At 38.2% G+C, this 25,360-nt stretch overlaps 1 protein-coding gene across 3 annotated transcripts; it reads left to right on the top strand.

Annotated features, from left to right (window-relative positions):
• The first annotated feature begins 743 nt into the window (after positions 1–743).
• On the top strand, positions 744–25,360 carry cacnb1 (calcium channel, voltage-dependent, beta 1 subunit). Of its 3 annotated transcripts, none has more exons than XM_057345585.1 (14): positions 744–1,059; positions 4,017–4,103; positions 12,042–12,161; positions 12,580–12,702; positions 12,926–13,062; positions 13,180–13,247; positions 13,827–13,972; positions 16,327–16,407; positions 16,503–16,561; positions 17,214–17,323; positions 19,356–19,507; positions 19,607–19,702; positions 19,914–20,099; positions 22,241–25,360. In XM_057345585.1, exons 1-14 carry the CDS (start codon positions 973–975, stop codon positions 22,706–22,708), a joined length of 1,920 nt encoding a protein of 639 aa, XP_057201568.1. In that variant the 5' UTR covers positions 744–972; the 3' UTR covers positions 22,709–25,360. The 3 variants fall into 3 exon arrangements, with proteins under 3 accessions (XP_057201568.1, XP_057201569.1, XP_057201570.1); XM_057345586.1 differs by lacking the exon at positions 13,827–13,972 and adding an exon at positions 14,528–14,556 and having other exon boundaries at positions 750–1,059; XM_057345587.1 differs by lacking the exons at positions 744–1,059; positions 4,017–4,103 and adding an exon at positions 7,056–7,324.

The following is a 25,360-nucleotide window of genomic DNA, read 5'->3' as shown; positions in this document are numbered from 1 at the left end:
CAAACCTAGCTGCAAGATATGTCAAGTCCTGCCACGACAAAAGAACAACCAGCACAACACAACAAAACACTGACACAACACACACAAACTGGGACTATATGACAGGATCCTGTCACCCTCACTGAGAAATGTCATCAACACTTTGCTCTTTTTCTGTTTATATTGATATGTATATATAGATACTTCATACTTTTATTTGATTTTTTATCTTAATCTGTATTTGTGCAGAATGTTTATATTTAATTTTCCTGTGCTTTGGCAATGTAAAATTTGTTTTATCATTCCAATAAAGGTTCTTTGAATCTTGAAAAAAAAAGAATAGCAGTTATGGGAAAGAGAAACAATGTATCATTAATAATCGTTGTTATTTGTCATATATTCAATAACAATACTTATAGGTAAAAAAAAATCAAGATAACAATATTATCGTACTGTATTCTATTATTCTACGCGCAACGGACCTTTAAATTATTGACAAAAGAAAAAATCAGTTTTGTCGATATGACAACCAAAGTGTCATATTGAGGAAAGGGCACAAAAGGAAAGGGTGTGGTCATATATCACGTTCATACGAAGCAACAATCAATGCCATTACGTAGAGTGGGGGGTAAAAGAGCTCATCATGCTCCATCATCTACCTCATTGTAATTTCGATCTGATCAACCAATGGGTGCCCGAACAGCCAACAAGCCCCGCCCAATTTATAGCCGATTGATTGACGAGAGGAGATAGGCGGGGTTTGGTCCCTGCGCTGAACAGCTGGAGACTGGGCTCTGTGTATTTGCAAAGGGAGAAGGTCTCTATAGAACGCCACCAAGGGCTGGGAGCGCAACACCTCACTGACAAGCCATCTGTAAGGGGCAGAAAGACAGAAAACCACCTTCGTTTTTTAAATTTTATTTTTAACCATGAATATTAAACTGACGGCAGGCTATAAATGAAATAGTAGAAACGAATTGAAAGTTTAAATCAATGGTACAGGGGGGTATTATGTCCAGGACGCCTTCCACCTCAACCCAGGAAATCCAGATGGACATGTTTGACCACCACGGCTCTCAGGTAAGTGCATGCAACAAATGAAAAAGCAAAATACAGATCATTCGCACGATATACAAAAACGACCGGTCGATCTTTTTGACTAAAAACACAGATTTATCTTTATTTTTAAGATTAGTCGCTTTCGAGGTTGCTCGTACTGTCGTTACTTGGCAACTGCATCTTTGCTTCCTCGCTCGCCACAATGTCCTTTAGACGCGTGATGTGAGGATAGCAACCGAAAGTTGTGTTATCTATTAATTGTTTTACCGAGTACGCTGATTTGTTTGGTGATGACTGAGATAATATTATTTCGTCACCTATTTACACGAATCATTAGTCACTTTGCTATGTCTGTGAGCACCTGGCCTATGAGCTCGTTTTTATTCACTTTTCTAAGTTACGAATCACCATTGTTGACGAAATTACAACCAGTTGAAATTCTTAATGTCACAACAAAATCGTTAATTTATCAAATTAAGCATGGTAATAGCTCAGGGTTTATGTAAATTGTATTAATCTGTATTCAAAGTTGCATTAGTCAATAAGCACGATTAAGTCCATTAGAAGAGAAAGAAATGTCTAACATTCAGTACTGTAAAAATGATGTCATCATATGGCGTCTCAGTTCTTATTGTATAAGGATCTTTCTTTCTTCCGACAAACCACGCCCACATTTAGCCTACCAAAAAGTGGCTGAGTAGCCTAATACGAACATATACAAAAACATATCAACAGTTTTCTGGTTGTTCCTTTTTAATAGACTGTGTTTTTCTTGCCGTCTGTGACTTATTCCTGATGATGTATACACCTGTTCCACACATGCAGGCCACTCTTTTGGCTTTACTGGGTTGTATTGCTGTGTTTAGTGTGTAGACGGATGCTTTTTTAATCGTGTTTTTGATTGCTAGGGCTGTATTTATATAATGGGTTTTTATATAATCCAGTAGTGTAAATGTGTGTGTGACCTGTGCTGTGGAGACCTGCTCTATCTGACTCACATCTATACATAGCTGTGAGGAGGTGTAGTATTGAGAAGGGAGTGTGCTTGTGTGAGCAGGTTGGCAGGCTAAGCGCAGGAAAAGTGTATGTGTTTTTTCATCAAAGAAGGACTTGATTATATATTACAATTTTGTCATCATTTGCTTACCCTCATGTTCCAGAAAAATAACTTTTATGAACAACGCACGGGGGATTTATAGAATGTTAATGCTCATTTTTTCATACAGTGAAAGTGAGTGGTAACTGAAGCTGTCAATCACTAACATTTTTCCAGACATCTTTTAAAAATTGAAAGTTACACAGGTTTGGAAGAGCATGGAGTAAGTAATGATGTTACTTTTTGAAACTTTTCCTTTAAGTTTCTTCTTGCCTCCTTTTTTTTCTGCGATGAACTATTGTAACAGAGTGTAACTCCGAAATCCTTCCCCCTGCCTGTGGCACAGCCTCCCACCTTAATTACCCAATTAGCCTCAGAGGTTGTTTGTCAACAGGAAGTCTCTCATCACCATAGCAATACATCCCACCTCCATCCCTTGACATTTTGTTGGCCTTTCTCAGATCTGGTTTTGCAGTATACAAGCATTTTCTAGAGAACATTTTATTGTTAATTCTTTTTATCTTTTGTTAAATTGAAAATTCCAGTTTAATTCAGTTAAGTTTGCCAACACAACATACTTTTCTGTTCTTTTGTTTGTTTTCATATGCCAATTATGCCAATGATTTCAGTGTTACAGTCTGTGATAGAGCGTTTGCAATAAAGCGATTAAGCGAGCAACATCGCTTTGTGAGTTGTTTTATATAATGGTTTCCAACTTTCCAACAAAGCTGTTTTTGGTTATAAGCTTAGAATTTGTTTGTGGCAGTTGTCATTATTTTATGTAATCAGTGTTTTGCGCACAATTCCACTGTTGTTGAGATATATGAGTGTCAAACTTTGACATGGCAAGTATTAAAGTCCCCGTGAACCGGAAGTTGTGATCGTTTTTACTTCCGTATTCCAACACATTTCCGAGTGAAAAGGAATTGCAAAGGAGAAAATTAGTAGGCGTGGCTTGCACCGCGAATTGATTTGATGTGTAAAAACAGCTGTTGCATTGTTTTTGAAATTAAACTGGCAGCAGAAGTTAACGGATGCGCCGGCCAAGCCGTCTAGGTTACGTCATTTGAGATGGATACTACATTTCAGGGCGGAAGTGAATTTTAAGATTTTAACTGAGGATTATGAGGGTACATGAATTTTAAAAAGAAAATTACCCACATTTATAAGCTATTTACTATAAACGCTGCAATATTTCATGAAAAAATAAGAATTGTCATTTTTAATTTCACTGGGACTTTAAATGTAATTTCTGAAATTAATGTATTTTTGAAAAAGCATTATTTAATAAATAAAAATATAAACAATATTTTTGTATAATTGAGAAGATTCACTCAGTAAAATAATACATTTATCAGTTTTGGTAACTGTCTGAACACTGTATAACCCCAGAATAACTTTCCGCTGTGTCTCATTTAGCCGAAATTGCCAAATTGTCTGCTGTATTTGTGGAGTTACATTTACATGCATGACACCTGCAGTCAGAATTACAAGTATAATGGTTTTGTTTAGTAGCTTCCATGCATCTGTGTGAATATGGGTTTTGAACGTGCCTGTTCCATCAGGGTCTTAGTGCCACCAAACCCAATTAGCCGCCTTCTGATCTCCATGGCAACAGAGTCTGGCGCCTGTGAATGCCACATTGGGCTTTTTTCTGAGGGCAGCCAGGTCATTGGCCAATGTTCAGGCCAATCAGATTACTGAGAAAACCAGCGGATATGAGAAATAATTATGGGTAATCATATCTGGACACACACACAGGACAGGACGTAGAATCCAGAGTATGTTTGTTGGGTTGTGTAAAAGATCATGCATACACAAAAAACTGTCCATTTTCTCTAATTTCATATAATTCCTCTGTTTCTGTTTTTTCTTCTTTCAGGGGAAATATATGAAAAGGAAAAGTCGTTTTAAGCGCTCGGATGGCAGCACTTCCTCAGACACAACCTCCAACAGCTTTGTCCGACAGGTAAGACACCAAGTTCTTTTAGAAATGCCTCGGTCACTCATATCTCCTCAGCAGAAGACATCCTAGGTTGTAATTCCACAATATGTCAAAACTGTATGTCACTGTACACATATTAGTATTTGAAATAACAAATACCATGCAAGGGACCCGCAGCGTATAGAAATAGGTCATTCTAAGGTAATAAAAACATAACGCTTCATTATGTGAGGTCTTTATACATCAAAAGACATAGTTAAATATATACTATTGCATTTCTGTCAAAAGATCCTTTAAAATATTACACATTGGACATTTAATTGCATAATACTATTTTGTCAAAAATAGTCAAAAAGGCAGTTTACAATGTTAAAGGACTAATATTCCTAGTATTTTCTGCATCTCATGTGCACTTGACATTTTCCGAACAGTTGCTGTTACTGGGTCTTCCTCTCCCAAACGTCTCGTCCCAGCCCCTGCTGCACGACATTTGCCCATCCACCAGGGGTGTCATGCTAAAATACCTCTTTCTTTCCTGCCAGCAGGGATAACTTTATCCCCCCATTGAGACTGAAAAGGTCGACTCTCGCCTATCCTCACCCACACCCCTATAGACTACTTTGCAAGATGTAAACAATGGTACAGAAGCACTTCCGGTTTCCTTATTTTATTATTGGTTTTATCCTGCACATACAGTATAAGTAAATCTTAAAGATATTCATTTAATATTTTGATTCGGTTATAAATGTTCTGTTGGTTGTATTCCGTTTATTTGCGTTTGCGTGGTGTTAAAAATCTGAAATAGGAAGTTCTTCTGGCCCAGCGTTGTTCAGGTTTTCCGAAGTGGTCTATGACCACTCAATGCACCTTTGCAACAGGAAAACGAAACCCTGGCAACCACACTCAACACCTCAGCATTGTGTTGCAAATACATTTTCAAGATCACATTTTGTTCAGAAAATGTTAAAATCTAGATTATCATAAATTCTGAAATGCCCATTATGACCACTGCTAACAGTTTAGTAGTCCCATATAAGACACTGAGGTTCGTCTCTGTTTAAAAATCTCTCCTTGAAAAAATAAATTTTAGGTTTTAACCAAAAAGTTACATTTTGCAGCTTAAGGACACTGCTCTTGAAGATTCATGAATATGTATGAGGTAAATATAGTAGGTTTCTGCGTGCGTCTTCCCCCTCTTTGGCAGCTGAAAGTATGAAAACCTGTGTAGGCCTCGGTCTCATACACACCCACACATATGCACATATGAACAAATATACACACACACATACACGCTTATGCTCCTATACTGGCCAGGTTGCCATGGCGACGGGCCCCTGAATCTCCCCACAGCGTGCTGTGCAGTCGGAAGAGAAGGAGGCAAATGGATTAGCGTGTGTGTGGGGGGGGGATGTTGGCAGGCCTATATGTTGATTGCTGACAAAAATGTATGGCGGCAAACAGCTGAGGTCATATATCGCTGGCACACACATACACACAACATTCTATTGTTGTAAGTTAATGGGTGTGGCTCTCCAGCCACTGTTTATTAGAATGAGAAGCAGAATAATTGACCCTGTGTCCCCTGGGTTCTCCTGATGGATCGCTTCCTAATTTTCCCATTCGTTTTGGTACCATCAGATCAGACCTCTCTGTCATTTTGGCTCTGAGGTTGAGTGCTTCTTGGCTCTCTAAGGACTGACTGGTGTGTTTGATCATGGCTTCAAATGGCAGCTGCACAACAGAACATCACCTCACAATTCCCTTTATGCCGCGGTCACACCTGATGCAGCACAAAAGACGCTGCTAGCTGCTTCAGTGCATGTGTGTGGTAATTACTGTGTAAATGCATGTTTTCTGTACATAGCAATTGGCATCATTAAATACAGCAGCACTAAAGCAAACATTACAGTCCAACACACATTTTTACAGAGGAATGCAAATAAGCACTTTAATAAAAATGCATTTCTGTAAACATATTTGTTTTTACAAAGTCAGAATTTTCATCTGTGGTAATATACAACATGCCACAGTAGGTGAAGACTGAGCATGAACCAATGTGGAAGAGAGTGTGTGACAGATGTGAGACAGACAGTGATGATGATGGGCGAGTGGACTAGCTGAGGTTCTTGAGGGTCAAAGGTCGCCCTCTAGTGGCTCCACTAATGTTTTCAGCAAATATGCCAATATCATAGTTTAATTTATGTCATTATTCTGGCTATATATGTTAATGATAGTGCTGGATTAGAAATGAAGTACAAATGTAAGTAAAATCGCATGGTTAGTTTTATTTCAAGCATGCTCTTCATACCTGACTTTTATCTCCTTGATAACCAAGTACACTAACTTAGTATGAATAATAATTAGGGTCAAATAGAGGTGAATCTGAACAAACTGTAAATGCTTGAATGACTCAATCTCAGGTGGACGGAATGAGTGAATGTAAGTGTGGGTGCAGTGAGTCAGGTACCCTTCTGCTCCTTTCTTTCTTTCTTTCTTTCTTTCTTTCTTTCTTTCTTTCTTTCTTTCTTTCTTTCTTTCTTTCTTTCTTTCTTTCTTTCTTTCTTTCTTTCTTTCTTTCTTTCTTTCTTGCTTTCTTGCTTTCTTGCTTTCTCTGTTGGGCTCTTTGGGACATTCCCACTCATCCTGGCACTTGCCACTTCATACCGGAGCTAAACATGAGAGAGAGAGAGAGAGATGGAGAGATGGAGAGAGACAGAGTGAGGGAGAGAGAGATCTGCCACTGCCTGTCACAGCTAAATTTAACCCCCCAGTCTGCAAATGTAGCACAAGTCCTGCAATATGACCCCCCCGTTTCTCTCTCATTTCCCCCTTCAGAAACTGAGCACAGGTTTCAGCTGTGTGCATGTGCGTGTGTGTGTGTGTGTGTGTGTGTGTGTGTGTGTGTGTGTGTGTGTGTGTGTGCGTGTGCGTGTGCGTGTGTGTGTGTGTGTGTGTGTGTGTGTGCGTGCGTGTGTGTGTGTGTGTAGAGGGGAATGTAGGTGGGGGGGGGTTGTTGAGGTTAGCAGAGCAATTGGCCACTCTCTGACACACACTAACTGTTCTCTGCCTAACTTTTTTCAACACTCTCCCATCACAGCTACACACACATTAATACACACCCTTGCGTTACACACACACACTCACATCGCGTTTGGTGTAGATTCGGATATTTGGGTGTGACTCTGTTACCGTGGCAAGGAGATCGTGCCATGGAGACGAATGCACGGATTCAAAGGCCCGTAATGGTAAGAAACATCCGGAATGGTTTGTGGCGTTTGTGTGGCAGTTAATGATGTGTACTAACAAGACTGCACTGCTGTCAGAAAACTGTGCCTGGGACCCTATAAGTGTTCTTTCTTATTTCCACCTTCTCTATACCTCTCTCTCCTTCCCCCTCTCTCTCGCTCTCTTTCTGCCGTTTGATTCCATTTTGGGCTGGGCAGCTGCTTAGGCCTGCTGGGTTTAAATTAGACCTCCAGTACTGCTCCGGGAACTTGCTGCTACAAGTTGCCCTGATAGAGAGCTCTTTTCTTGGTTTCCGTCCGGTGTTGGCACCCATGGATTATGGTTATGCATAGGGCTGGCATGATATCAGATTTTCACGACATAGTTATTGTGGCGAAAGGGATTCGCAGTAATGATATTATTGCGATATCTATGTATTGCAATATCTATCAAATTCATCTATTTTGTGTTTTCTCTTTTTTGGCCATGTATCTTACATTCAAGATACAAGCGTAGGGAAGAGAGAGAGAGTTGTGGCTCTTTGGGAAAACTTTAAACGGGTGCTAAATAATTTACAATATTATCATTTTTAGAATGAACATAAAATCAATAATCATGGTATATCACTGTTATAGCCAAAAGAAATGATGTTATGACACCCCTAGTTATGCAACAAAACCACCAATAGCAACTAATAAAGCTTCCTTTGATTAGAAATTATTATGCAAATCTATCAGGTGTGATGAACTAGTCACATTTTATTTGTTTCAATGTTTCAGAGATTATTTAATTTGCTTTTTGGGGACGTAACAGTAAAACAAATGGAGGTGCCAGGTGTTTTGTCACAGAAGATGAGCTTTAACTTGTGCAGCTTTCATAATTGTCTCATGCATTTGCAACGCTAAAAGATTGTGATGTTGTGTAAATGAGCAGAACATTTTTTTTTAATAAAGACTAAAGTCAAGACCGAATATCATGTGAATCAGTAAAAACATAAAAAGTGTTCTGCAAAAATTGTGCAGAATTTACATTGATAGTCTTGAATTAATTCCATTAAAAACGAGGGTTGTATGACTGTATGTGTCAATGTATTCATACATGGATGTTATTTGCTTATGAAATGTTCGCACGCATGCCTGCTGTTTGTTATTCTGTGTGGACGTTCAGTTAAAATTTAAATGGCCTCAAGAAAAATATTATATAATCTGATCTCTGTTGTACAACAAATGTGTTTTCTGTTTCGAAGTATATGGCTTCATTGTATATTTGTGACTGTGTCACATTATCCACTGTTATCTTTTCTATGGAGCACAGAAGTAAAACATTTTGAATAATTGTTATGTAATTGTGAGATTGTTGTGCAATTGTTGAGATTGACCAGGGGCTGTCAAGCTCCAAAAAGTATTGAACAGACCAAACTTTAAAGGGATAGTTCTGACATCATTTCTTCACCCTCGTGTGGTTCAAAACATGTATATGACTTTTACTTCTGTGGAGGACAAAAGAAGATTTTGGAATGACATATGGGCGAGTCAGTGATGAAAACATCATTTTGGCATGAACTATCCCTCAATCCCTGTAAGCATTTGATATTTTTCTTTCCCCCAATACATCTAGCCTGCGTTTGCTGTTTTTACGCACTTTATTCGTTCCTCTGTTTATCAGTTACCAAACAGATACTGCACAATGTATATTTAATATCGTATATTGGAAAATCATTCCATATTTCTTAAATAAAAGAGGAAAAACAACTTTATATCTCTATTTCAGTAGAGAGACCTAGTCATTATCCTTACACAATTTGTTGGTGTACAGTACATTTGTGTGAGTGGGAGAATCTTGTTCTAATCCTTCCTCTCCAGCTCTCCCACACACTCCCTCTCTTCTTTCTGTCCCATTTCTCTTATTATTACTGCTCTCTCCATTGTTCGTCATCTTTTTGGCATGTCTTTTGTTGTCTCTGTGCTTCGTGTTGTTCTTGTTCCGTGGCTGATGTCTCGAGCATAAAGACTTGACAGTGTTATTCATGCAGAGTGTTTGTGGGCTGCTTTCTACACAACCGGGGGAATTTTACACACTGGAAGGCGGGAAATGTCAACTTTGTTTATGAGCTCGGCAGAGCCTGAGCTAATATTATTGTTAATGCGCTGTTACTTGAATGCATCCAACTTCATAACACGTAGGCCTGTGATATTTGTAGACTCTCTCAGGTTGTTGTTTGCACTGTTTCGGGTGAATGGATATTGTAGACTTAGACCTTTATGGAGGCCACCTGCTACTGATCTTGAAAACTGATAGGAAAATACACAGGAGACAGTAGAATTGAGAGTTCAATGGTTATATTGAAATTAAATCAAGTATATCAATTATATCAGTTTATTGTTTTAGTAAGTTAGTATAAATTTAGTAGTCCCAGCTACTAGTGGACCAGTACAAATACAACAGCTCTCCTATTAAAACCAAAGTCTAACAACCAATATTTTCCAAATAGTTTGCGGTCTACTGTTTTCTAATGAAGGATGATTTATTCTGTGTGTATGTGTGTGTGCTGGGTTCTCTGTTTAACTATGAATAATTAAACATCGTTGCATATGGCATATGTCAGCTTGACACACTCTCGATTCTATTTAAAACACACACGTTCACAAATATGTGACAAACCTAATGCACTCATGTTCGCACACTTAGACGCTTCCAGTGAGTCATTCTTGCAGCTGTCCGTACGCTCGTCCACACCACCCACAAGTCCGATCGACACCTGAAACATGTACAGACAAAGAGTAAGACCAGGGCAAAGGTGGAAGTAAAAGATGTGAGGAGTGGGAGGCTTATATAAAGGTTCTGACACTGTACTGCACTCAGTGTGTGTGTCAACTGTATCTTCATGAACTCTATACCCACACACTTAAACAAAAAGTACAAATCCATACAAACATATATGGGTGTTTCTTTAGCTTTAAGCTCTTTTTCCTGTGGACTTTTAGAAGCTGAACTCTCTGGAAACAAACTTACTTTCAGTAGTTTCCCTTATTTTTTTCATTATCAATGTCCAATATTGTACAAATATGCAGATTTTTTTAAACATCCACCATGTCATTTTCACTGCATCTCGGATTTTGTGTTGAGTTGTGTTTGATTTTGTGCATAATTGAGCTTAATTCAATGCACCATAAAAATATTTTTTATTGCGTATTAAATTTCCTATATTTTATCTCAAATATTTAACAGTTTTGTCTGTGTGAAGAAGGCCCTTTCACATCGAGAATGATAACTATAAAGATAACTATGATGATAACTTCATATCTGTCGATAATGTTATGTTTAGTCTAGGGCTGTGCATTTAATGCGTTAATTATAATTAAAGTGTTATGGAAAATTAACGCGCTAAAAAAAATGTACGCACCCGCCCCAGACATAAGTAGGTCATCTTGCATTTCATACAGTTGACTGGTGACAAATATGATGCTGGCAACAGCTTACTGCGTGATATATAACATACAGAAAACTGTCAGAAAGAACCTAAAATTAAAGATATATTTGCAAAAATTACCCTGAATGAGCTTTTGTCTCATATTTATGTAATTATGCAATCACACAAGCAATATCATAGCAGTGGTATTTTTGTCCAGAAAACTAGGAGTACACATGTCATGTTGATTTTATACAGAATAAGAAATTCATTTTAAGATATATTTTATAGACAACATTGTCTGTTTTCCTAATTTTTCTACGAAAATATATTATAGAAAAATATAAAGCCTTAGGAGAAGTGTTGCGCGTCTCTGAGGAACACACAGGGTGGTTTCGTTTCTAAGTGAATACCTTTCTTGAGCGAATCAATTGAGTGAATCAATTAATTAGTGGCTCATTCATAAAGAGTAATTTACTGCATTCCTGAACAATTCAGTGAATCTAATGAATTAATGGCATTACTGGCAGTTTTTTATTCTTTAAAGAATTTTAACAGTATTAAAATAAAAAAAGTTAAATAATAACAATACTAATAAATTGGTGATAGTTTGCCCCAAAAAATCTGCTTATTTACATTTACTTACCCTCATGTCATTTCAAACTTAAATTACTATTTCTTTGGGGAAAAGAAAGATATTTCTTAAGAATGTTAGTAACCAAGCTGTTTTGGTCTTTAATTATAATAATTCAGCTTCTGAAGAAAAAACAAAATTATGGCCGCTTTAGCTTCTGAACATCTGAAGCTACTTTCTGTATTATCTTATTATGGCTTTACATGATATTTTTGCCCCAAATGTGATGTGTGATTAAGTTGCGATTAATTAGATTAATTAATCGTAACATCATGTTTAATAAAAAAATTGAATCGCCTAGATGCACGTTAATGTTGTATCATTGCATCATGAATCTTTTGTCTATATTTATTGTTCATGTTGTGAACAGGCCGTAAACCTTTTGAGACACTTTTATTAAATGTTTGAAACACTCAAATACACACAAACGCAAAGCATTATGGGAAGCTTCTTCCCCTCACTTTCACTTCCTCCCAATCATCGCTGCCCCCTCCCTCTATCTTGTTCTGTTCTTCATTCACAAATCATATCACACAACAACTCAATGTTTCTTTTTATGTTGTTTGTGTTGCTTCTCTTTTGATAAATAAAAGAAATCAAAAAATAAAACTTTGCCATACTGTGCAATATCTTAACAGATTCATTGTTGTGTTCTTTTGACCTCTCACTCCCCATCTCTTTGGTTCTCTATCAGGGCTCAGCAGACTCCTACACCAGCCGTCCCTCAGACTCTGACGTGTCTCTGGAGGAGGACCCTGAGGCTCTCAGGAAAGAAGCAGATAGGCAAGCTCTTGCCACCCTGGAGAAAGCCAAGGTCCCTTGTTTCTCTCCCTACTTCTGTTTAATTTCGCCATTATTCTCATTGTGCCCTGAGCAGTCATGATGTACCTATAGAAAGGATTTTTTTGAGGGTCTCAATTAAACTCCATTATGTAAAGACAACTTTGGTTGTGCAATATATGTTAATTATCTTAATTAAGTAAATGTAAGAAAGTTTATTGCAAATATTCATCCGGACAACTATACCATTTTGTAGCATTATTTCATCCTCTTCACATTACACATGACTTGTCTTTCATTCCTCTCCAAACATCTCAGATATTTTTCATAAAGTTGTGATGTTTCCCAAGTGCTTTCACATTCATCTAGAGTCACCCTTTTTCTTTTTTCTAAGTTGTCTTTCATTTTTGTCACCTCATTTATTTCTCACTCTTCCCTTTATCTGTCTGTAGACCAAGCCTGTAGCGTTTGCAGTGAGGACTAATGTCGGGTATAATCCAGGGCCTAATGATGACGTCCCGGTTCAAGGCATGGCCATCTCTTTCGAATCCAAAGACTTTCTCCACATCAAAGAGGTCAGTCATATTTATACATGTTCACTAAACAAGTTATTGTGAGCGTGTAAAACATAGGTTGTATTTTTTCTTGAAATACATTCAAATTTTGTTTATTGTTTTATGGCAAACAGCAAATGTTTTTGCGTTGTCTCTCTCCTGTGTCTTTATTTGGCTATGCTTCTTGCTTGAGTATTAAGAACAATGAATGTGTAGAATTCAAAGGCAGTTCTTCTGTTGACAGAAATACAATAATGACTGGTGGATCGGGCGTTTGGTGAAGGAGGGATGTGAGGTGGGTTTTATCCCCAGCCCAGTTAAGCTTGAGAGTACCCGGCAATTACAAGAACAGAGAATGAGACAGAACCGCCTCAGTTCCAGGTAACAGCCAATAAGAGATGACTTAAGCCGGACCGTCAGCCAATCACAAATCATGATGATGAAACATTAAACAAGCATAACCTTTTGTGATTCACCAATATTACTCTTTTTTAATAGTAAGTCTGGTGGAAGCTCCAGTCTGGATGTTGCCACAGGTGCCCGGAGACCCACCCCACCTGGAACAGGTATGATCCTACTGTAATGCTGTGAATTCTCTTCTGTTGTGATGGCGATATAACCTCCCTGCAATACTGTCTTAAAAACCTCCAAACATTTACAAATTTGGCCAGCCCTTTAATCTGTAGCGACATTTAGCGATTTTTAGCAGTACATGTGTTGCCTTAGAATCAAACCCATGGTGTTGGTATTGGAGAGAATCAGACTTCTTAAGATCCCCTCTGCCCCTGCCCTCTTATCCTCCAATTCATCTCTATCTTTGTTTTTCTATTTTCTCTCTATCATTCCTGTCAATTCCTCATTATAATTGCTGACAGTCTCACGTTTGAGTGTAAAAGTTTTACAAAGGTCTTTTGCTTTTATTAGGTTTGCTTGTTTTTTATTCTACAACACCTCCTTTTGTTCTCTTCATCACATTTCTGCAAACTCTGTACATCGTGCTGCTGTTTTTCCTCTCTTTCTCCTTCTCCGTTTGTCTCCCTTTCTTTTTTGTTTTTCTTCGCCATCTTTATTCCTCGCTCTCGCTCTCCCTCTCTTGTTCTGTACTTTCATTAAACCCCGCCCACCTCCCAATCGGTCCCCTGTAGCTGACTTGTCCCTGGGGCTTTATGACGATGCTTTGGATTCGGATGTTGAGGAGATGGAGACTGCCGACACCCGTGACCATAAGGGTGTGGGTGGAAGTGTCACCTCCCCTCAAGGCAACCTACCCCGCCTCCCTTTCTTTAAGAAGGTAACCGTGGTGATAACTGCAGAATGCATCATAAGTCAGGCCCCCTACAGTTGTGACTAATATTCAGACTCACTCATAACCAAGCATCTTCTGTGTCTCTGAAACATGCGGGGAGTGTGTGTGTGTGTGTTATTGTGGTTTAATGTGGACGTTTAAGAGATTATTGCTTTATAAAGCTTGATATCATGCAACTTCATGGAAGTAAGATGTTAACTCCTTTAGATTTGTGCTGGCTGAATGCTATCATTTGATGAATGTTATTTCTAATAAAAATGACCTGATTTATTACTTAGCCAAGGAATCTAATAACAAAAAAAAATCTAATAACAAAACCATTCTGTTCCTTTTCCAGCATCCCTAATGTATTAACATTTTGTCACTAACAAAAACTGTTTGTTTGTTTGTTTGTTTTCTTGCTTTCTTGCTTGCACTCTCTCTCTCTCTCTCTCTCTCTCTCTCTCTCTCTCTCTCTCTCTCTCTCTCTCTCTCTCTCTCTCCCTCTCTCTCTCTCTCCTCTCTATCTATCTCTTAATGCATGTGTGTACGGAATGATAGGTGGGCCTGCCAAACAGAAGCAGAAATCGGTGAGTCATACCGACAACAAACTTTTTGATGTTGTGTTTTTGTCTTTATATGTTAAGAGCCTTGGGGCTGTTCTTTTTTACATATACTGTACTGTTCATCTGCCAAAAAATGTAATTATTATATGCAAATGCCTCTGTAAACACCAGTTTAGTTCTCTAATGGCTGAAATACAGATAACAGTAGCATACCGACGCGAATTATGTTCATAAAATCCTTTTTACAAAAACATCTTAGCACTCACAGTTTCAGTACAGAGCGTCAGCCATCCTCCTGCACATGCTCACCAGCTGAAGAAAAAACCCCTGACAGGTTGCCACGGTTTCCGTTTCTAAAACAGGTCCGTGACAGTTCGTGTAGCCCACGCATTTTACTGTCTGTCACATTGGCTACTGTCACACAGGCGCACATGAACCGACACCTGCCCGAGAGCATTAGAGTACTCGAACTGATTACAGTACATTGCAGTTGTTTGTAGATATTCCTGTTTTCTGTGGCTCTGTCAGATATTATATAACTGGGCCAGAGGAGTGGGAGGTGGTCACGGCAAATCAGAATCTCTCCCTCTCATTTTCTCATACACACTCAATATCACAGATGATGAAGTGAAGGACCATCAACGGAACATGAAGTGGTTTTATTTTAGATTAAACTCTATGAATCAGTGGTGGTCTGATAAAGGCAAAGGAGGGGCCTTTTTATAAAATGTATTTTAAAGGTCCAGTGTATTAAATTTAGCGGCATCTAGCGGTGAGGTTGCAAATTGCAACCAATGGCTCACTCTACCCCTTCCCTTTCGAAGCACTACGGTGACTGACACAGCACTAAAATGTCGTCATGTTTTCGCTTCTTTGCTGAAGGAGATAATGTATTGATGAAATTTGCTCTGTAGAGCAGTTTGTCCGTTTAGGGCTACTGTAGAAACAACATGGCGGATTCGATGTAAGGGGACCCGCGGTGTATGTAGATAGAAATAGCTCAGACTAAGGTATAAAAACATAACGCTTCATTATGTAAGATCTTTATACACCTCTGAAGACATAGTTATGTACAGTATATTAAATTGCATTTCTGTCAATAGATCCTCCAAAAAAATACATACTGAACCTTTGAATGTACATCAGTGTCATTGTTTATTATTAAGAGGCTGAGCAGCTTTGATCAATAGTAATTTACACATCAGACAAATTCTTACACAGACCACCACTATTAAAAATACCAGCGAGACAAAGAAAGTGTAAGAAAAGCTTTGAAACAAAAGTCAGAATACATCATAGGAAGCAGCGTCATGCATCACTATTTTTAGATAAGTGCAGATTTGTAGGTCTGTTCTGGCAAAAATTTAAGCTCAAAATGGCTTGGATGTTCATGTATACAGTAAGTCAGTCACAGATGTGTTTGTGTCTGTTTGGGTCTGAATGTCTTCACAACAACTGTTAAATTGTAATTTAATTACAGTATTGGCCAGCCCCATGAGGAAAATTGCTTAATAAACATATACAATCAATTAGCGATCACCCTTGCAAAACCAAAAAATGGTCAGTAATCAGGAACAACGGAACAAACCCGTACATTATCAACGTTATTTGTTCCTTAATAAACATAGTAAAAATGCCAGTTGGTCTCTGTGAGGGTTTGGTTTAGGTGAAGAAAAATGTCATTAGCTCAGTATATAAAAGAGTAGAAGTCAATGGGCCAGTAGAAAGTCCCCAGTGTACATTAACAGAAAAACAGACATATATGTCTTTGTGTATTTGTGTGTGAACTTTCAGATGGAACATGTTCCCCCGTATGATGTGGTACCTTCCATGAGACCCATAATTCTGGTGGGACCTTCACTTAAGGGCTACGAGGCAAGAACACTTACTTTTTGTACCTTTCAATCTTTAATACGTGTCAAACAGATAAGACCTTCAATACAGATTCTAATACTTGTGTGTGTTAACAGGTGACAGATATGATGCAGAAGGCTCTTTTTGACTTTTTAAAACACAAATTTGAGGGCAGGTGGGTACTAAAAGAGAATATTATTGTCAATTCATTTAAAAATGGTCTTTAAACATGCCAAGAAACCATAGTGTGATTATTTAGCTATTTTGTAGTTGCATTAGGTGTCATTGTATCATATGACTCATATATGCAATAAGTCTCTGTCTCATTAAAAACACCTGGCACAGCGATATAGACCCAAATCACTATATTGTCCCTTGTATTTTCAGATTTTGGTGGCTTATAGCAGTGATTTCTTAACATATGTGTTCTGGTTTTCACTAGGTAAAAGACAGATGTTTGTTTAATAGTTGGTGTGTATGTGTTAGAGCTGAATCGCACACGTAACTTACAACCGAGTCATGGCATCGTTCTTACAATTTTATATGAATCAAGTATTATGTTGCAGTTCCTAATAAAGTTATCAGCCAACTGGTTTTATTTACTCGCCAAAGCTTATTTTAAGTGTTCATTTCGGACCCTAAATATAACTGTGGTCATGTTCATTATTAAAGAAACATTCATATTTTTACAACGGGCCTGTCGATATAGTGTGAAAAGATCTGTGTGGACAATGTCGTGTTAACATCACTATCGTTGGCAATATCTCAAAATACAGGTTTTATAACTGTTACACCAAGGTCACACTGTTATCTGTTGTTTGTTCCAGAATATCCATCACCCGGGTGACAGCAGACATCTCACTTGCCAAACGTTCCGTCCTAAACAACCCCAGCAAACACACGATCATCGAGCGCTCCAGCACCAGATCCAGTCTGGGTATGAAACACAGTCTCACAAATGTAAACTTACATCTGAGAAACTTTTCATGTGTGATATCAAAGCCTGAGAAAGCTACATATGGTTTTCCGGAGATATATTAACAGACTGAATATTATCCTTCCGAAACCTCAGATTTTCATATTTGCTGTTTTTCAGGAAATGGAAAAACACTGTACTTTTTAAATGATGAAATACTGCGTCAAAGTTGACAAGCACTTTTTAATACTTTTTATTGGTTAGGTATTTGCAAAACCCAATGACAAACATAAAGGGTGACTAATAATTTCATAAATAATAAATGATTTAAAAAAAATAAAAATCACAAAACATGGAGACGATAGCAGCGATATCCAAAACGTATTCTGCACATGAAAGATGTTGGTCCAGCAGTAAGCATAATACAGTACGTAAGTACATAATATAAGATAAGAAATATGTATGGTGGGATTTTTTAACTGCAAGAATGTGCACACATTAATTGTTGACGAAAAAGGGAATTTGTATTCAAAAAGGTTACACCAAGTAAAACAAAAACTCCAAGAGAAAAAAAACACTAAACTATGTAAATCCAAAGCAAAAACGACATATTTATGGCAAAAAAAATCACTAAAAAGACACATTTTATCCCATATTCACATTTTATATATGAATAGATCATAGGAATGCATTGTTTCAATTTAAAGTCATGGTAAATAGTCACTTTCTTAGCCCCAAGACTGATCTTAAAATTTGTCAATCCCTTGAAATTTCACTACATTTTTCTGAATGTTTCGTTCTCTTGCTCTGTCTCTTCATATCTGATCTGCCTCTTTTCTCTTTTTCATCTCTCTGCCACACTTTCACACAACACACTTTTCCCCTCTGTCTTTCTCTCCACCTCAGACGTACTGGGTACGTATCTTCTCATCCATCCCATCCCTTTCTTCATCCATCCATCTAACTCTATCCATCCATCTGTTCTGTCATCCCTGCTTTAAGTTTGGAGTGAAATCATATGTCGGCACGGTTAGAGAGTAACTAATTAAATGTAGCAACAATACTAACTCCACTAGTTTTTAGTGGCGTAAGTGTAGCTCAGCTGCTTTTAAAATACAATATGACGGTCACATTGTATTTTGAATACAGACCTAAAATGGACTAAGCTGTGACAATAATTTAACACTAAACACACAATAATTATAACTTAAAACATTAAACCAAGTATCTTATCTCTGTGATGGCTCTAGGGCTCTAGGGCTCTAGTTTTCAGCTTGAATTGTATTCTCAGAGCCCCAGGTGTTCTTTAGGGGCCAGTTAAACAGGGTTGTTTGTCACTATATTTTCGAGTCCGTTAAACTAATTAGATTGTTTTGTACTTTTATTACGTGTCTTAAGTGTAAATGTACAGTGGGGCAAATAAGTATTTGATACACTGCCGATTTTTCAAGTTTTACCACTTACAAAGAATGGAGAGATATGTAATTTTCATCATAGGCACACCTCAATGTGAGAGACAGAATGTAAAAAAAATCCAGAAAATCACATTGTATGATTTTTAAATAATTAATTCACCCCTTATTGCATGAAATAAGTATTTGATTTTCTGATTCGCTGTCACATCTATAGTACACAAGCCCTAGTTTTTATCAGACTTCTTGAATCAACCCAGAAAGCCACACAAACAGGCATACAATCATTATTCTACTGTCATACCCGTTCAGCGTTCCATTTACTTTAAGATAAATGGAAGTAAACTGAACATGCACATGGTCACACATGCATATATTCTAGGAAACCATAATAACCCAACATGCATGATATATACTAACATAACGCAAGGTTTTTGGTTGTGAGAGGTAAGTCTTTGTGAATCCATTTTTTGTGTAAAAGGCATTTCTGTGTGCTTATAAAAACTGCAAATAAGTAAAAAAATTGTAGTGTATATATTGAGTTTTATTAAGACATACTGTATACTTCACAAACATAGAGTCAGTTTAACTGTGCTTTGATGTAGTTGTATGTTTATGAGTGCATTCATCTCTCCTGGCAGCTGAGGTACAGAGCGAAATAGAAAGAATCTTTGAGTTGGCTCGAACGCTTCAGTTAGTGGCTCTGGATGCTGATACGATTAACCATCCATCTCAACTGGCCAAAACATCACTGGCACCAATCATAGTCTACATCAAGATTGCCTCTCCAAAGGTAAACACTCACTGATTCTGTCTTTTGTGGGATATGCTTTTTTTCTCATTCACGTATGAACGTGTTTATTGAACATGTGTGTCGTGGACTCATTATCAGGTGTTGCAAAGGCTGATAAAGTCTCGGGGTAAATCTCAGGCCAAACATCTCAATGTCCAAATGGTGGCAGCTGATAAACTAGCACAATGCCCTCCAGTAAGTATTTGTGTGCGTGAGGATGTAGATGGTTAAACCTTTATCTAATAGTCTTGAAATCTTTTTCTTTTTGTTTAATATAAATTTACTTTTAAGTATTATAAATATGATATATATTTATTCATTACGTATTTACAAGAAGACTGTGTTACTGAGGTCCACCAAATGGCAACATTTTTTCACACAATATGTCTTCCTTTGTCTCTTTCAGGAGCTTTTTGACATAATATTAGATGAGAATCAGTTGGAGGATGCATGTGAGCACCTGGCTGAATATCTGGAAGCGTACTGGAAAGCTACACATCCCCCCAGCAGCAACCCACCCAACCCTTTGCTCAACCGCACTATGGCCACAGCCGCCCTGGCAGCCTCGCCTGAACCCGTCTCTAACCTGCAGGTACAGGTGTTAACTTCCCTCCGTCGCAACATGGATCTCCTCGATGGCTCCCCGCCCACAGGGGAGGGGCCACATGAAGAGGAACACGCCTTCTAGGGCGGGGCCAGAATTATGGATAAGAGTCCTGAAACTGTCTCCTTTTCTACAGTGGCAACAAAATCACAGAAATGTAACAATGGCTGATCAAGAGATAGAAATGGCTGACTGTAATTTTTTTATCAGTCTCTGCTTCTCTCCTATGACACATTGAACAATTTAACACGTTCACACGTAAAGATATTCTTCACACGTGCACCCACAGCATCACATACACACCATTCTCAACATAGTTTTTAGACCACCCTGCATGCAACAGTCCACCAACAACACGCACATATCTCCCCCTTCCTGCATTTGATGCGTCTGCTGGACTCTAGTGGCCTCATGTCGTCAGCGAAACGTAGTTCAGATCGCTGCCCTCTTTCAGGTTGCCATGGCACCAGCCCTGAAAAAACGCTGTCATATGCTATATCCTATTAACACTGGGCTTAAATTCTAACCAAGGCTTGCGTACGTGCATTGACGCCAGTGCTGTTTACCCAAGTTGAATTAAAGTGTGCGTTTGTGTGAATAGGTGAGAGACAGAAATTGAGAAAGTGTTTAGTGAGCAAGGGAGACGGGGATAGATAAAAGCTTGCCGGTGGGTGTGTGTGTGGTTTTCACGACACAATTCTTTTTGTGATCAAGGAGATATGAGCATCCATCTGCTAAGTCTCCACCATTACATGGTTGTCTAGGAGACCAAAACTGCACTTCCACAGCAGTCAGATGATCTTTTTATAAAAGAGGATATAAATACAATGATTATCTTTAATATATAAACACCAATCATTTACTAGATTTCTTACAGTAAAATATATATATATATATATATTTTGCCGATATTTCTCCAGAAAGCTCCAATATGAGACGAGATTTGCCATATCTAATCTAATCTTGATTTTTGTAGTCATCAGCAGTTGTTGAAAGGATCTCTCACGTTTCTCATTTTCCAGTATTTAATGCGACCACTAGAGGGCGCTGATCTTTAGCTGAGCTTTGAAACACAGCTTGTCGGATGCATTTTACATTCTGTTGTTTTGAAAACAGAACGTATTTCTTGGTATTTTTCAAGTAAAAGTAAATATTTAAACCTGTTTATAACTAGGCAAGGCAAGCTAATTTATATAACACATTTTGTATCGTATATAAGGTCATTTGAAGGGCTGTACATAGAAATGATTACAATTTTTAACAAAAATACTAATATAATAAGCAAATGCAATATTAAAATAACAAAGAGCTAACATAAACTTACGTTTAATGCTTTTAAGAACTGTGGTCTGTATAAAGCATAAAGGTTTTCTATAGCATATAGCCTACTATGTGTTAGAGCTTTGTACAACCACAATCATATTAAGAATGAATTTAATACAAATCTGTCTGACTGTGAACTTACTACCATTTTTCCCATAAATGCATGATGAGTAATGAATGTATTTTAAAGGGACAGTTCACCCAAAAATAAAAATTCTGTTTTCATTTATACTCACCCTTCGAGTTGTTCCAAATCTGTATAAATGTATTTGTTCTGATGAACACAGAGAAAGATATTTGAAAGAAAGCTTGTAACCAAACAGTTCTTGGCCACCATTGACTACCATAGTAGGAACATTTTCTTTGTTCTGTTGAACACGAAAGAAGATATTTTGAAGAATGTAGGAAAGCAAATTGTTCTTGGGCACTTTTAGACTACCATTGTAAAATTTCCTATTATGGTAGTCAATGGTGGCCAAGAACTGTTTGGTTACAAGCATTCTTCCAAAAAAAAGACATTTATACAGATTTGGAACAACTCGAAGGGTGAGTATAAATGAAAACAGAATTTTCATTTTTGGGTGAACAGTTCCTTTCATATTTGCAAGTAACAGCTACATTTTTTTATGAAATTCATATATTACCTCTTGTTACCGAGGTGATTAACATGTTAAATTAACATGCTTTGGTGAAGAAACCTTTGGTGAAGAAGCTGGTTTCTAACCTCTGCATTAACAAGCTTGCTCTGTTTTGTGTGTCTGCATGCGCATTGGCCCGGTGTGTTTTGGCGGTGTGTCATGGCGTAGGGGCCATTCCTGGTGCATGGGGAACAGAAGAGGGAAGGACCTGAACTTGGGAGTCTCCAAGACTACCAGAGCGACCTGAGTGGAAAGCAGCCACTGCGCTCATCACGCAGCCAGTTACAAACAAGCGGACGGGGTCTGTCACGACAAGACACGTTCGATTCTGAGACCCAGGGCAGCCGCGATTCCGCCTACACCGATGACATGGAGACCGACCCATACGAGGAGCCGGACCCATGTCGCTACCGTCCAAATCCTGGCCAGCATGCTCCTCGCCAGGCCTCATGGGAGGATGAAGGGGCGGAGCCTGATCAGGAGAACCTCAACGTGGTCCCACCACCGACCAATCAGCATCAGCGTGGACGAGGCAAGCTGAGAGAGCGCTACTGTCAAGATGCAGAAGGGGCTGGAGCAACAACCGGCCGTAACCATAACCAGGAGGAGTGGAGCAGAGATGTGTATATCCGCTAGAGCAGGTTTACCTGACACGGGAGAGAAAAGAGAAGATCACCAATGGGACGGGATGGGGTGGTTGAAGATTTGATGCTATCTAGAAATGATTCGGATCTGTTTACAACCCAGAGAAACACACAATCATTGACAAACGCTGTACAGCTAACACTCACAACATTTGCATTATTCAGACAAAGCTTTCAGCCATTACAAAAAAGTTTTTGAGGAGGATCAGTAGAAAAACCTTTGTTTTAAATTCGTCTTCATTCTGTTTTACTTTTGTATAGAACTGCATGACTCCTAATCATAATGAGGTTAGTAACCGTTCTTGCTGAACATTAAATATGATTCAGAATGTATAACCAAAATCTTGCAATTGTGTGTGTGTTGGGTTTGTAGGTTGGTTGAGCGTGTGTGTGTGTCCTCTGTAGTCTTAAACAGGGTCTTTCTGATACACAAGAGTCTTGGGGGTGTCCCAACAGAGCGTGCCGATATTTTTGGCATATTTTATTCTATTTATTTTATTTATTGAGTCCCAAAGGACTGTTTTTAGCCTCCTAAAACCTTTACTTTCTTCAGAGCTCCACCGCTGCTATGTATTCTTCCAGTCTAGGAGGGGTGCTGTGGTGCTCACTTTAGTTTAATAGGGCTAAATGCTGATGTGCATACGTGTACCAATGCTAATCCAGATCTGCTAGTTTTTAAAAAATGACAATAATATGCAAATGTAATTTAACTCCTTTAAAAGAGTGACAAATATCGAAACTAAATATCAGTCCAAAACGTTTGAGACCACTGCTAAAGTCTAACAGGTTACTGTGATCTTAGTCTTGTGGAAAATACCTTTGTGTTGAATTGTCTTCTGTGCCTGTTCAGGGGCGTTCAGCGTTCTGCCACCAATGTACCACTGCCATCAGAAACATGTTCTGCCTTATGAGCACGTCAGTCACACAGGTCAACCAATCACAAGTGCCAGAATCTTTCATCAGGCCATGCCTGCTGTAACCATGGTGGGCTGTCTTAACTCAGTGCAAAACATATAGTTGTCGTTGTTGTGCGTGTGATTTAGTTTACATTGCTAGTCACTTTTAGATGAAGCAATGTGTTTATAGCATGCCAGTTTAAGGATTCACTTCACAGCAAGATATCAGAAGCCAGATATAGACACAGTTATTTATTCTCACAGTGATTTACATCCACACACTCACTGTCAGTACCAAACTGCCAAACACGCTATTGCTACTGCTTTTTGTGTTGTTATCTCTGTGGCCAATTTATAAGCCATTTGTGTGTGTGCGTGCGCGTGAAAGAGAAAATCTGGAGTCTACTATTTTATGTAACCAGAGCGTTGGTGAATGTCTTTGAGCCTCTTTTTACCCTCAGCTATGATTTAAAATATAATGACACAATTCGCTAAATACAAGTAGATAGCTTATTAAATAATGTTATTGTTGCATTATCGCAATTGTTTCAAAAAATAAAGAAAAACGTATTCTTTGGTGCCTGATTGTAGCTCCACTTTACTTTTTTTTTTAATTTGTGGATAAATTCATATTTTGATTAAAGATTTTGATCTGGATCAACTGTGGTTGTGTTGTTGCTATTGTCATTGTGCTGTTGCTATTGTTGTAGGTTGCAGATTGTAGACAGATAGAGAAAGAGATACACGAATGTCTTGTGGGAAACATGAGATGAAGAGATGCTGGAGTGGTGAAATTGAGTGTAAAGTGTGTGAAGTGATGGGGGAAGAAGGAGTGAGAATGCTATCTGGTGGTGGGGGGTCAGGCAGAAAACAAAAAGAAAGGGGCAAGGAAACAATGCAGGAAACAGACAATGGGGTGTGAGAGAGAAATGAAAAGATGTTTATCACCTCTCATTTATGGGGGCAATCCTGGTTTACAGTCAAACCCCAGAATCGACACGAGTTTGTGTCTGTGAAATATACATTACAGTAACATTAATATTAACATTTGGCTACATTACAGTAACCAAATATTAAAATAAAACGTGTCACATAACACTATATTTAATAAGTATACTGCAAATTTTCATAACTATGTCTGGAAATAATTGTACATAAATCATAAGTGTTGCCTCACTTTTTCTTGAGTAACACACATAAGAAAACAAACATCTGTTGAATCAGTAACACTTTTTTAACAGGTGTGACATGAGGAATACATAAATGAAGACCACAGAAAATAAACCTTCACAGATGTGTGAATAACATTAAACCACACTCATGTATGTGCACATCCGCCCTGCACATTGCACGTTTCTGCTCTTCCTGTAGCAGCTTCTCTGACATTCAGGTCATTCTTGACATTTAACTTGTGACAAAACTGCTAATGTTGAGAAATGTAACATTTAAACATAAAACAGTGCTTAGGTGTGGGTGTTGTGTGAAACCTGATTCAGCTCAGGACTTAAGCATGACATAGACAGAAAAAAACTTACCGGAAATTCATCATGGTCTGATCATATCATTCAAAAGGAACAATAACAGTGAAGTGAACACAATACATTACATTCCGAGTATTCAAATGATGTGTTTCCATTAATGACTTGTTTCGGTGGCGATTATTTTTTATTTTTTGTGCTTTTTTATTAAACCATATCATTAAGTGTTATTTAGTGTTAAAATGAGATTATTGGAAAAATGTGTACTAC

Source organism: Triplophysa rosa, linkage group LG11, assembly GCF_024868665.1.
Source record: "Triplophysa rosa linkage group LG11, Trosa_1v2, whole genome shotgun sequence".
NCBI classification, from domain to species: domain Eukaryota; kingdom Metazoa; phylum Chordata; class Actinopteri; order Cypriniformes; family Nemacheilidae; genus Triplophysa; species Triplophysa rosa.
The sequence above is the reverse complement of the archived record's forward strand: the minus strand, read 5'-3'. Positions and strand labels throughout refer to the sequence as shown.